We start from the raw sequence: 13,197 nt of genomic DNA, 5'->3' as shown, positions 1-13,197 counted from the left end.
TGATGGTGTTGTCTGAGGTTTTTTTCACTTCTCAGTTTGTGTTCTTAATTGTGAGATGAGAGATGGGAAAGGACCATACATATGAAACTTCTAGCTGTGATTCTTTAAGACTTGGTACAACAGAGTATTGACCAAAGCCAAGTTTCTTGGCCTGAACATCAGTGTGCAATTATTCAAGCATTCAGATAATGCATCTCTTCCTTCATCTGTTTGGAGTCAGAACTCTCAGCCAGCTGAATTATTACTTAGCATTCTTTGCTACCAGTAAAAGCTTAAATAGCTATACAGCAAAATTAATTTCTAATAGAGACTTGCCCCCCCCCTTTTTTCCCCCCTTCTTTTCCTCACAGTGTTTTCCTGAGATGTTAAGGTTGAAAAAGGTTAAAAGTGTTTTTAATTATTCATTCCTTTAATTTTTTTATGAACTGCCTGATCGGGTTAGTAGAGTACAACAAAATCTGCAAACTCCTTCCAAGGGAATGAGTGCTCTTTCCTAGGAAAGAGAAGCTCTTTGGTCATCCATAAGGACAGATATTACACTGAACATACAGAGATTCATTTGCTTGATTCCTCCTGCTCCATTAATTATTTCTGGGAAGCTGTGTGTAGTTGGTTTTCCTCACAATTTTTTTTTTTTGTGCAGTCACATTCTTTCTCCATCCATCTCTGTAATGTGAACTTGCTGCCTATTTTCAACCAAAAGTAACTCCAGGTTTCAAGATGCTAAAGACAATGAATTTAAATGTTTTTTGTAAAGACAGGTGATCACATAGAGCAAAGATGGATTGCTGGCTCTCAAGCTCAGCCCTCATTTGGTGCTGGAGAATTTCCTCACATTTCCAGCCAGCGTGATTGCCCCTGTCAGAAACTGGGAGAGAAATATGCTGTCCTAATAGCTTTGGTAGCAATCCAGAAATCTGAATGTCATTTGAACAGGACTTGGTTTTGAACATGAAAGTGGATATTTTTCATTTTTTCATCGTTCCAAGCAAACAGTGTCACCTAACCCTTAATTGCTGAGGGGTCATCTTAATTGCTAACAAGTCATCTCTTTTAGTTTTGAGCTGTGTGTTTGCCAGCACTCATCCTTCTATTCCATAACCTGCTCTCCTTCATTCATGGCAGCAGCAGCTTTGACTGGCAAATAATTAGATCCAAAGTGCACGTTCTTGTGTGGTTATGCCCTCCCTTGTGCTGCACTAGATTCAGCTTAGTGTTGAGATGAATGAGTACCAGACTTCTAACAGGTGCTTGTCTTGCATTTTGTAATGCTGTTCCTTCCTCCTCCATTTCTTTCTTGATGCTTGGAAAATACTTTTCTTCTTGTCTATGTATGAGGCAGTAAATTATTAGTACTAAATTATTTTGATGTGTTAACAGGGCAGTAGGATCTGTTAGGCTGAGTTAACCTCTTTACCCCTTAACATCAGCATGTAGAAAAAGATGTTTCTTTTAATCTAAATTACCTGCAGTACTCTTTACTTGAAGACACAAAAATTATTTCCTTTACCATTTTTTTCTTGGGAAAGTAGAACTCATCTCTTGCTCCCTCTGACCTCAGTAACATCTTTCTTCCTGGGAAGAGAAAAAAAGCAGAAAGTATCTCCACATAATTGTTTTTCTCCTTTTTTTTCTGCTCCTTTTTGTGACTGGTACAGTAATGTAATGACCCCATATTATATCCAATGTCAGCTCCCAGTCAAATAGAATTAACTCTTTTTTTCAAAACCATCTCACAGAAAATTTAAGTGATCACATAGCTTTACCTCCCTGAAAGGACTAGACATGCTGCACTTTCTGTTTAATGTGCTGTTTAATCTTCCTGTTTTACTTTGCTTTTTAAAGGAATGAGAACCTACCCGGCACAGTCATCACTTTGATCCTCTAATGATCATGAATATTGTAGAAAGGATCTCTGTCATTTAACCTTGCTAACATGTATTTTACCTCTGAGATAATATTAATTAGTACTTTCTAGTAGCTGTGAGATTGCTTCATAGTGAAATTTTGTGTAAATGTAGCAGTGCATGAGGTACATGGTGTTATGATTAGGCTGTGAGTCAGCTTGTCGGACCTGAGAGGGGATCTTGTCTTGGTGCTGGCTCTCCATCACTGCACTCACCTGTGCGGCTGAAGGCTCTGTTAGCCAGGTCAGCCAGCCATGCCCTCCCTGCTGCTCAGGGAGCCTTTGATGCAGCCAGCCACAGGACACTGTGTGCTGCTTTCTGCTGGGTGCCAGGGCTGCTGGCTTACACAGCCAGCTGTGTGTGCTGCACCCAGGAACACATCCTCTACAATTCTCTGTGCCTGCATACCCTGGCTGCGTGCTCTGCTTTATTTTTCCTTGGCTCCATATGATCAGATGCACACAGGACGTGGCCTTCACAGGGCACGAGATGAAGGAGTCAGCAGAGCATGAAGAGACGTCCTGGCTGCATCTCGTTGGGAAGGGCTGCCTGTGTGTGCTCACAGTGGGTTATGTAACTGTCCTGGATGTACAGCATCTCATCCCTGCCTGTGCCAGCCTGCCAGGCACACTCAGGGAAGCACACACACTCCTCTGCAGCCCCACTTCCAGCACGGTGTTGCACCCATTAGAGGAGCAAATTGAGGAGGCAAAATTAATGGTGCAACTGAAGTGAAGGTGCTTGCCTGGCTTTCAGGGTCTGGTGGTAATGTTCAGAAATAAGTAATGCTGGCCTCTCATAGTTGTTGTATGAGATCTGCAGATATAATGGTTTTGTTTATTTTTCTGTGGATCCTACAAGGTTTATGAAGTTGAGGTATGAATCCTTATCACTGCAGGTTCCTAAACAACCACAGCTGGATTAAATTGCTAAGATTCAGTAAAATTGTGTAAGTTCGACCCTTAAGCAAAAGTTGTGAGCTGAGACACAATCATGCCATTTTATAACCCTAACAACAATTTGACTTTTGTCTTCACTGTGTTTATGTTGAGATACCAGGCCAGTAATTCACATGTGTGGTTGAGCACAGCTTCCTTTTGCTTTCATGCTCCCAGGGAAACAAACTGTGTTATGATTTAGCAAATTGGGCATAATCCACTCTGTGAGCAAACCAAAAATGGAATTCATGAAAGACAGACATATGCATATTTATTTTCATGTTGTTTTCTTCCACAGAATGATATCACACCGTTGCACGTTGCATCAAAAAGGGGAAATGCAAATATGGTCAAACTCCTACTGGATCGAGGAGCTAAAATTGATGCCAAAACAAGGGTAAGCTCAAGTGTGAGTGCTGTAAGTGGCTGTGTGGAATGCCTGCCTCTGACCTGAGTGTTGCTGTAGAGCTTAAATCATTCATCTTCCCAGGAGGCTGCTGCAGCTGCACTGCATTTATTTTTAATGAAATTATTGCTGTAGGATACTAACATTTTACATCTCTTACAGCAGTGTATGAAGCACCAAGGATGGCAAAGCTCAGAGCCAACCATTTTCCATGTTCCCTTTCCAGTGTTTAATTAGGAGCTGCTTTTATCTACTTGGGAGTAGAGGTGAAAGTACAGGAACATGCTAAAAGATGAGAATTCAAGTCAGATATTTCAGACTTTGAATGCTAGCAGGGTAACTTTGAGCTGCAGTGCGTGTTTGCCTTTCTCTATCCACAGGCAGTGTCACTGAGTGTGCTGTGGCTGATGATTCTCTTGCAGCTCAGGCTCTGTGTGGGATTTGTCAGCACATGGGGCAGGCACAGGGATGGTTTCCATCAGGCTGACTCCTAACTCAGTGCCCTGAGTGACTTGGAAACTCAATGCATGTGGTTATGTCTAACTGCTGTAGTTAAAACCCAACCAAGCCAGAGATATTTTATTTACTTACACAGCAGCAAAAAAAAAAAAAAAAAAAAAAAAAAAAAAAAAAAAAAAAAAAACCAAAAGAGAGAGAAGGAAAGAGAAGGAAAAAGTTCAAATGTTTGGAAGTAAATCCAGAACTAGTGGTGCTGTGGGCTGTCAGGACAGTCTTTGCAACACACTCAAGAGCTGTCCCAGTAACTTTCTGACAATTATAATTTTCTTGACATATTAATTTATCACCTCTACCTTTTCCATTTTGAATTCATCTGTATATGTTCTACCATTCAGAATCATTCTAAGCAAAAGAAATGTAAAACCTAAGAACAGTTTTTCTGCAGTTGTTCCTGTATTCACAGGTTTTTGTTTGGTTACTGTAGTCCCTGAGATTTCCTGCAGTGCTTGTTAGGCACATTTGTGTTTTTGTTCTCTGTCGAATTCAGAAACTGGGTCAGTTTATTTTGTCATCTCTTCCTTCTCTCCACATGTTCTTCCTTATTGCTTCTATTTTACCTTTAGTAGCTGATGGTTTATTTCTAAAATGTTTTAAGTTCTTTTCTAGTTGGGCAATAACATGGAAGAGATGAACGACTTTTCATGGGTAATGTGGGCAGTGGGTATAGTTCCTGCACTGAAATTCCAGCCTCCTCTGTGCCACATAGGGGTACCAGGATAAGGGGTGTGCTTCTGCCTTGTGGTGGAGAGGGACACTGCTTGGTAGTGTGTAATTTGGTCAGAGCAGGGAGAAGGGGACCTGGTGGGGGATTAGTTGCTTCCCTCTGCAAGTATTTGTATGGCCCACTGCAGTCCAAATCATTAGGGACCAGTACTTTAAATAGCTGGAGTCAAGTTAGTTCTTTCAGTTAGGAAAATTCGTGCTCTGCTTCATTTCCTCTGTCACAAGCTCGGGGTCAGACACTGGGATAATTTATGTAACTAAAAATACAGGCTGGGACGGAAACAGGATCTAGGAAGAGGGGCAGCAGCATTAACAGCTCCTGGGGCTGGCACAGCTTCCCACTGAGGCAGAGGCAGCGATGAGCGTGGCTCGCGAAGCGCTGCCTTGTTTTTCCTGGCTCCCCCAGAGCCTGCCCGCTCCCCAGGCACCCACCCTGTGCAGAGGCCGGGAGGGGTGTGCACAGCTCCTGCTGCACGTGTGTCACGCAGGGCTGTGGGGCTGGCACCGGCCGGGGACGGGTCCTGCAGCTGGGGCTGGGTGAGGCTGCGCTTGGGGCGGCTCCCAGAGCCTCACACCCTGCAGGGCCCACAAAGGGAGCAGCACCAGCAGGGCCCACACATCAGTGCCGAAAGCCAGAGAAGGCTGCGAGGTGCTGGGTGAAACAGGGCATTGCTTCAGGAGAGCCTGCCTGGTTCTCATATTCAACAGCAAAGATGAATTGCTCTGAGCTGGCGCAACACGTGTTCCTGCTGAATCTCTCCTGTTGTTCCAACCTGACCCAATGTTGCTTTCCAATTAAGATATGTCAACTTTGTAGCTATTATTTTATTTTTTTTAATCTGCTATTTTTCTTTTCAATGTCCCAGATATAGAATGGCCCTACAAAAATACAGGGTGACAAAGGCTCTGGTCATGTCCTTTACCACAGCATCACCACTGCTGGATGCATTGAAAGGCAAAGAGCAGCTGAGGCTGTCTTTTCTGATACATGTGTCAAGCCCTGCTTATCAGCTGGATGCCCAGGCAGAGCCCAGCCTTTTGTGTTCTGTGAGGGGCAGGTGCTGAATGCACACACAGCTTGATAACAGGTGGGATTTGCATGTGAAAACAAGTGAGTCTCCTAGTGCCATATTTATAAATGTGAGACCCCTCTCATTTTTCCTGTTTTTTTCTAAGAGATTTACAGAATTTTTGTATGTAAGAGATAAGCAGATTTTTTTTTTCTATTAGGGTAGTTTTTTTGTCTTGGGCATTTGATATTGTTTAATTCAAAGATTGATTATTGAAGACAAAATACCTCCTTAAACGTAAATGGCAAAGGTTCTGTACACTTATGAAAGGATTAAAAAAAAATCTTGAAATTTGTAGCTTTACTGCTCAGGGGGAGAAACTCTCAGACCTTTGTTTCTCCTGTTTCATGTCTGTATCCCACATTTAAATGAGAATGCAGAACATACTGTTTTGTGTTGTTGACCAACAGAGCCAGGATTTGCTACTCTGACTCTTAGATGGGACAGATTTATCTATTCAGCTGGCATTTTGTGATCTGTTCCTGCAATTCATCCTCTGTATGGGATACTGGAATACTCTCCACATAATACTTTTTTTTATTGTTCACAAAACAAATAGTTTTATGGGTAAATTAATGAAAAGCCTTTCCTGAGCAATAAGTGAGTTGAGGTAAGGATCTCTTTTCCTTCGTCATTAACATGAGCATTTGCATTTGCTGCTGACAGATGGTCCAGGAAACTGCAGTGCTGAAGTACTGCACAAGAGGTTAACATGAAGGGCTAAATCCTTATCCTGTTTAAATTACTGTAAAAGTAATCTAGGAGCTCCCACTTTCTCTGGATTCATTAGGACTGGGATTTGATGAGCACCATTATACTCTTACACACGTGCACACTGTAGCTGGGACTTGAGAGAACATGTGAGACACATCCCAAAATATGTTAAAACTATTTTGAGACTCAGACAAGCCTTTTTTTTTTCCCCATTTTAGTTCACGCTATGTTGCATTGTTTATTTTAACCAGCTGTTCATCTTCCCTCTGTTTTCTTTTTGTGTGTGAGATGTCTAGCAACTGGTATTTGGGGCTGGGTACTGAATTCTTAAGGGTACCCCTCAAGAGCTGTGTGCTGCCAGGGCAGCTTTAATCATTCTGGTTTTTAGCCAAGATTCTGGGCAAAGGCCTGTTAATGCCTCATGTAACATGTTTACTGAATGTTGCCCTAATTATGTTTTTTCTGTCTTCCAGAAAAGACTTTAAAAAGTAAAATTTAATTAGAGAGGTTGATTAAATTAGCTTGATTTGCTTTGGCTGTCTAATACTGTATATGCCAAAGTGAATTTGTGTCTGAAGCAGGCAGCAAGCAAGTTTTAGCCTGGATTAACAGTAAGTGTTTATAATCTTCATTCTACTGATTTTGCAGCTGAACAACAGGCCCAGCACTCATATCTGCGTGAAAACATGTGGGATATGCTCTTTGGAGATGCATCTGATCTTGCATAAGCTGCTCCAGAAAACCCACATGTATTAAGATATGAAATAACTGCAGTGGCACTGCCTTGGCATTCTGAGTGTGCTTTGCACGAGCAGGGAGGGCAAACTTGTTTGTTGTCCTCTTATATGGAGGGGCAGTTTGCAGTAGTTGGTCAAAGGAGTGAAGAATTCAGGAGAGCTGGAGTGGGACAGAGCCCTTTGGAATCTTTGGGAAATTCCCCATGCCACAATGCAAGGGGAATCCTGGGGGAGCATTGACAGGGAATTGGGAGCTGGGGAGCACAAGGAGGCTGCCCTGTGCTGACCCCACACTGCTCAGGGTCCCTTAAAGCTGTCGTGGTGGTGAGGAAACACACAGCAGCAGGAAGGCTCAGTCTCAGGGCAGTTTAGTGTAACTAGATCAGAGAGCTACACAGGTACCTGAGTGTCAACAGGGATCAGAAACAATGCTTAGGTCTCATTTGTGTGTGTTTAAAAGAAAAGCTAAAGCAGGCAGCAGCCCCAGAGATGGGTGTGCAATGCTAATGGGAAGCTTGTACCTAATCATAGCTCCTCCTATTGTCCTTCTGGCTTTGCTGAAGCTGCTCTCAAGGCTCTCTGGAGGGATAGATAATACAGATGATATGATTTATCATGTCAGTGCATACTTACAGAGTCCTTAATCTGCAGATTATTGTCATAATCGTTTGTAATGGTTTTTCTGAGCCATTGCAGACTCATATTAAGGCAAGTTTGCTTCCTAATACATGTAATATATTTTATGCTTCACATGGTATAGTCTATGTGAACAGTAAATAAGTAACTAGAAGATCTCCTGACAAAGGCAGTGAAGTCTTGCTGAGCTCATAGCAGTCTGTTTTAATCTTAGAATCTCTTTTTAAAAGAGAAGTCCTTCTTATCTGCATTTTAGATTACCCCTGCACATTTCTTTACCTGCTGTCAGTATCATGCGCCAATTAACAAAACCAGTGAATAGTGTCTTTTGAAACTACCAAAAAAAAAAAACCTATGCTGCTAAATTATCTGTCTTGGGGTGTATTTGCTCTTTGCAGAGGGAGACCTGACATCATGGGAACAATAGCTGTAGATCAGCTGTCCCGACACACACCCATGTGCATTGTCCTGTTGTGTCACACACCAGTGACACACACCAGTGATGCCTCTGCTGGTAGTGACTGCTGTGTGGCCCAGAATGAGGTCCAAGCTGGCCAAGCCTGGCTGCTTGCTCCTCCTGAGCCCAGAAACCTTGTCAGCCAGAAGGGGTGGGTGCTGTGCTCTGGAAGGTTCTAGCCTGGTGCAGGAAGATGACCAAAGATGATTCATTCTCTGTGAGCATGGTGTGGACTAAACATGGTATGTTGGTGAAATGACCTGGGGAGGTGTTGGATCTGGAAAATGGTGCCTAACTTTGGTGTCTGATCTCCTTGAGTATCTGTCTTTGATGTACCTGCAGAATGTGATAGCTATAGCAAGTAAAAAGAGTGAACAATTGAATGTACATGGTGATCTTCAGCTCTTGCCTACAGGTCTGTAGTTGCCTGGCCTTGCTGGGTTTGATATTCCTTCCCATAAAGGTTTTCTTTTTTTATAGGTGATATTTTCATATCAAATGTTTGTGTCTGCTCAGTCCATGAAATGCCCTCACTTGTGGGAGCTACTGGTATAAGAAATATGCATTACCCATTTTAAACACTTGTGAAGCTGTGGCAAAACATTTGCAACTCAGCTAAAAAAATGCATAATTTGTGGGTTTTGGTATCTTCTCTGTCTTTATTTGTTTTGAGCAATACATCTTGAATTTGCGTAGTATCATTTTAACAAGATGCGCTTCCCAGTACTTTATGGGCTGAAATAGCAGGAAGAAGCAGAAATTACAATAGAATTATTGTAATTACACCTTGAGAGGTGTCAGTAAGAACACTGTGGGCCAAGCTGCATTCATCTTGTGGGAACAAATTACTCCCTGAGCTAAGGGAGTTAAGTCTGAACCAAAATATTTTTTTCATCTATGTCAAAAATCTATTCCTTACTTTAAGTGAAAGAACAGGCACAATGAGAACCATGCAAGTTTTAAATGAAAGTAGCAGGAAAAGTTTATCATGAACATTCTTACCTGTTATCTTCCATAGGTTTATCAGGAGCAGGCAAAAATGTAGAAGCAGGAGAATGTAAGGCTGTCTGAACCACGTCCCCCCTCTCCCTGGCTGCCCTCCACACTTTGCAGGGCTTAAGCTGATGTTCCAGTAGAGTTTGTTTTAGGAATTACCAAAGAAGAATAATATAATTCCACATGAAAAGTATTATTAAAGAGGTACCTTAATAATACTTGTTATCGTACAGAAATGGAGGGGGAGTGCATGTGTGTGAAGAGAGTATGTGAGAGGGAATTTTAGATAATCCCTTGTATAAAAATGAAATGACATACATATTCTAGACAATACAACATATGTGTTTTAAGAGCAGTGGAAGACACCAGAGAAGAGACCCTTCCTTTTTGATTTATAAATGAAAAAGCCAAAGTTTCTGACAACTTTGACATCATTTGCAATGAGCAATAGGATGTTGATTATTACTAAGGAAACTATTCCAAAAGGGGTGTGGGCAGTGTGCCTTGACTCCTCTAGGCCGGTCATTCAGCTTGGGGTCACACAAGCACAGTCTGCACAGAGAGGCAGAAGTGAGTCCAACATACTTCCATCACCTGGGATTAAGATGCTTTTCTCATCTGCTGCACACTTGTCAAAATCAGTGTAATAAAAAAGTCTGAGGAAGATTTTTTTTCCCTCTCAGACTGACTGACTATCCACTGACTCCTATGCATACTGACAAATGAGAGACCCACTTTTCTCCAAGGCATGCAGGAAAAAGCACCTGAAGTGCAATCTCACCTTTTTCTTGCATGTGCAATGAGGGCCTGGAAAGAGCCCATTGCACGAACACCAGTGTGATATGGCTATTTACACGTTCAGAAAATCAGAGCCAGGGTGTGCTCTGTTGGTTTGAACAAACAGGTTCAAGTGTTCATCTGCAGGAGAGCAGTGCCTTGCAGGAATTAATGAGCCTCCTGGGACATCACAGGCCTCTACAAAAGTGTGCAGGACTTCAGCATGTCTGACACTAATGAGCTATAACTCTGTGTCCCACAGGATGGGCTGACCCCCCTCCACTGTGGAGCAAGAAGTGGCCATGAGCAGGTTGTAGAAATGCTGCTGGATCGTGGTGCCCCGATTCTTTCCAAAACCAAGGTAACTGATCCTCTTTCCTGGGGGGATAATCCTTGCACCTTTTTTTTTTCTTTTTCCTGATGTAATTCTGTGTGTCTCATGTATTTAAGGGTTTGGCAATAACTTTCCTATTTCTTGGTTATTTAAAGTAACTGTGTGGGAGCTCTCCAAAGTGAATGCCGTATGTAGAGCACGTCTGCATATGTAAAATGTGTTAAATCCAGATATACAAAAAAAGATTTCTGTGCCAACCAAAAAGGCTTGTGTGGCAACCCTATCCCTCAGAATTTCAGTAGCTGGAGAACTCTGTGTCTATCCTGGAATAAATACACGGTGATTACAATAAATCTTCAGCTTGTACCAATTTACCCTAAGGCTAGAGAAGAGACAAGAGATAAAAATAGAGCAATGTCCCTTTGCAGAGACAGCTCATATTTCCTAAGGACTTAGCCTGATTATCAGATTCTCTCCTTTCTGTCTCTCTACAGTTTATCATGCAAAATTCTTCCTGGTAATTTCAAATCACCTGTGCCAGGGTGCACAGATTGCAGTAGACCCAAGGGTTGGCATTAAAGGAAGCCCTTGCCAGAGCTCTGCAGGCAGTGGTCTCTGCTGTGCTGTTACTGCTGATTTCCAACCTCAGAGCAGCAGCCTGCTTTGCACCACTGCAATCCATGGCTTCCCTGTTCAGGGATGATATTTGGGCTGTGCACTTTGTTGAGGTTCTTTCCAAAGATAACCTTCCACTATGTGGTTGGTTTTTTTTTTTCCTTAGCCTGTAACCAGTGTGTTGCAGCAACATTCCTGTTCTGTTGTTATTTCTTTTCTGTCATCCTGTCCTATTCTGTCTCAGCACCCTTCTATATATTCTGCTTTTCTCCTCCCTCCTTTTTTCCCCCTTTACTGGATTATATTTAGCATTTGTTTGGGGAGGTTGGCACCAGCTTTCCTCTGCTCAGTGAGTCACTGGCAAGGGCTGTCATGGGTAATCTGACAGACACTTTTCACCCATCCTCTGCATGTGGAATTTCCATGGGCTCCCACAGCCATAGCTTGCAAACTCCATGAGCAGAACCACAAGGGGCTGTCTAGGAGCCCTTTGGGCCACACCTGCCACTCTCGGAGCCTTGAACTAATATTCCCAGGAGAAAAACTCTTCCACCCTCTCAGAAAGCTTTTTTCATCACTTAAAGGAAAACAAACAAACTTAAACACCACCAAAACAAAACCACAAAGCCCCCAAACAAACAAAAAAACCCCACAACAACAAACCAAACCAAAGGACATCCACATAAACATACACCCTATTTCTTCCATTTCCACCATTGTAAATTAAAACCTCTCCTAAGGAATTACATTTCTGTGTTAAGTGGATGTTGTATTTTCAGGTGTTACCCCTAAACTTAAGCTGCTGTTCCAGGACTGTAGGTTTTGAATTTGTGACTCCTCCTGAGCAGACTCACATACCCTAGCCCAGAGTTCACTAGACAAAATCAGGCAGATTACAAGGGATAGTGGGTTAGAAATTGCCTAAGGCTGAGAGACAGACTGGATGTTGATCTGCAGAGGCTTATATAAACAACTTCTGAAAAATAAGAGCCTCCTCTGGAAGAGGGAAAGCTGTTACATGTTAAAAAGTGAACAGAAGAAAGTGCAGAGCTTCCTGCATTTCCTTCTGATGTGTTAATTTTGCCACTTTCAGAAGGTGAGCTCGGAAGTAGCTGTACCTCTGAACGGCATAAATGAATTCATTCATTTGGCACTAAACTGCAGTACTGTCCTCTGCAGAAATAAGTGGCTCCATTCTCTTCAAATTAAGTCATATATTATTGGAAATAGGACACATCTTTGAAAGAATTTGAACTTCACAAAGTTTTCTCATGTTATATAAAACTCTTTCAGAATAATAACCAGGCTGCAGTTTGATAGCTATTTCCTGCTAAAGATGGTTTAGTGTAGCGCTGACCCTTTTTTGCACTGGAAGAACCTTAGATTGATTTTCAGGGAAGGTGGTGACCTAATGGATTATAGGGGGTTTCTACAGGCAAAATGAAAAGGGAATTCTCATCCTTAACATGCCAGTGATTTTGGATGTAAGAAATGACATTCCTGTCAGTAGCTGTCCATCTTTGTTTAATTACTGGTTTTCCAGATTTCTTTGGCTCTTTGTCTTTTTTCTTCTTTTTTCTTCTTTTTTTTTTTTGCCCTAAAGTTAATGCCACACAGCTACAAAATAAGCTCAGAAATGTTATGTTTATCTGGTCAGACAGCTGATTCTTTGTTTCATTTCTATGGTCCTGTTTTGTCCTGAGGTTTTTTTATTTCGTTGTTTTAAGGTATGGTGTGACTTTATGGTCCTTAGTGGGCAGTATCTTTGATTAATCTTGAACTTCTTTCCCTTTTAATGTTTTCTTGGAAATCTTAAAAAAACCAGTAATGTAAGAGTATTTATAAAGTGGCTCCATACTAAAGTGCCAGATCACGTCTTAAGGTCATTGCTGGGTTGTCTGTTGGGCCTGGAGAACACCTTTACATGTAATATTTTTATTTTAAATGTGGCATTGAAATATTGACTTGTGTAAGGTTATAGAGTATCACCAACTGCAACAGAACTAAGCCTGGTTTAGGGTATAACAAAAGACAATTTTCCAATTTTATTTTTGTCTTTTTTATCTTATTTAGTCTTGTCTCTTACTTTTCTGCATGAGGTCTGGCTAGCTGCTGTACTTCTCTTGTCCATGACAGATTTTTATCAAGTATTTTGCTGATTTTTCAAATTGGCTCTGTTTCTTGCTTTCTTTTCCATCCACATCAGTATTTTTGGTATAAGTCTCTTTTATGAGGGAGTCCCATATCAACTTCTCAATCTCTTACTCCATTAATAAGTAATGGAGTAAGAGATTGAGTTTATGGTTTATTGGCTATTGCTGTGAAGAATGACACTTTTCACCCAAAGGATCTTTCTTATAAAAATGGA

The 13,197-nt window shown here is 41.7% G+C and overlaps 1 protein-coding gene across 3 annotated transcripts in view; it reads left to right on the top strand.

Moving 5' to 3' along the window:
- The window catches only part of ANK3 (ankyrin 3), a 190,823-nt gene that overhangs the window by 70,998 nt on the left and 106,628 nt on the right, over positions 1–13,197 (top strand). For all 3 annotated transcript variants that reach the window (XM_059476633.1, XM_059476632.1, XM_059476631.1), the window contains 2 exons: positions 3,144–3,242; positions 10,143–10,241. In XM_059476633.1, the coding sequence (XP_059332616.1) occupies positions 3,144–3,242; positions 10,143–10,241 (198 nt within the window). The remainder of the gene's footprint in view (positions 1–3,143; positions 3,243–10,142; positions 10,242–13,197) is intronic.

This window comes from Ammospiza nelsoni, chromosome 8 (assembly GCF_027579445.1).
Source record: "Ammospiza nelsoni isolate bAmmNel1 chromosome 8, bAmmNel1.pri, whole genome shotgun sequence".
Classification (NCBI taxonomy): Eukaryota; Metazoa; Chordata; class Aves; order Passeriformes; family Passerellidae; genus Ammospiza; species Ammospiza nelsoni.
The sequence above is the reverse complement of the archived record's forward strand: the minus strand, read 5'-3'. Positions and strand labels throughout refer to the sequence as shown.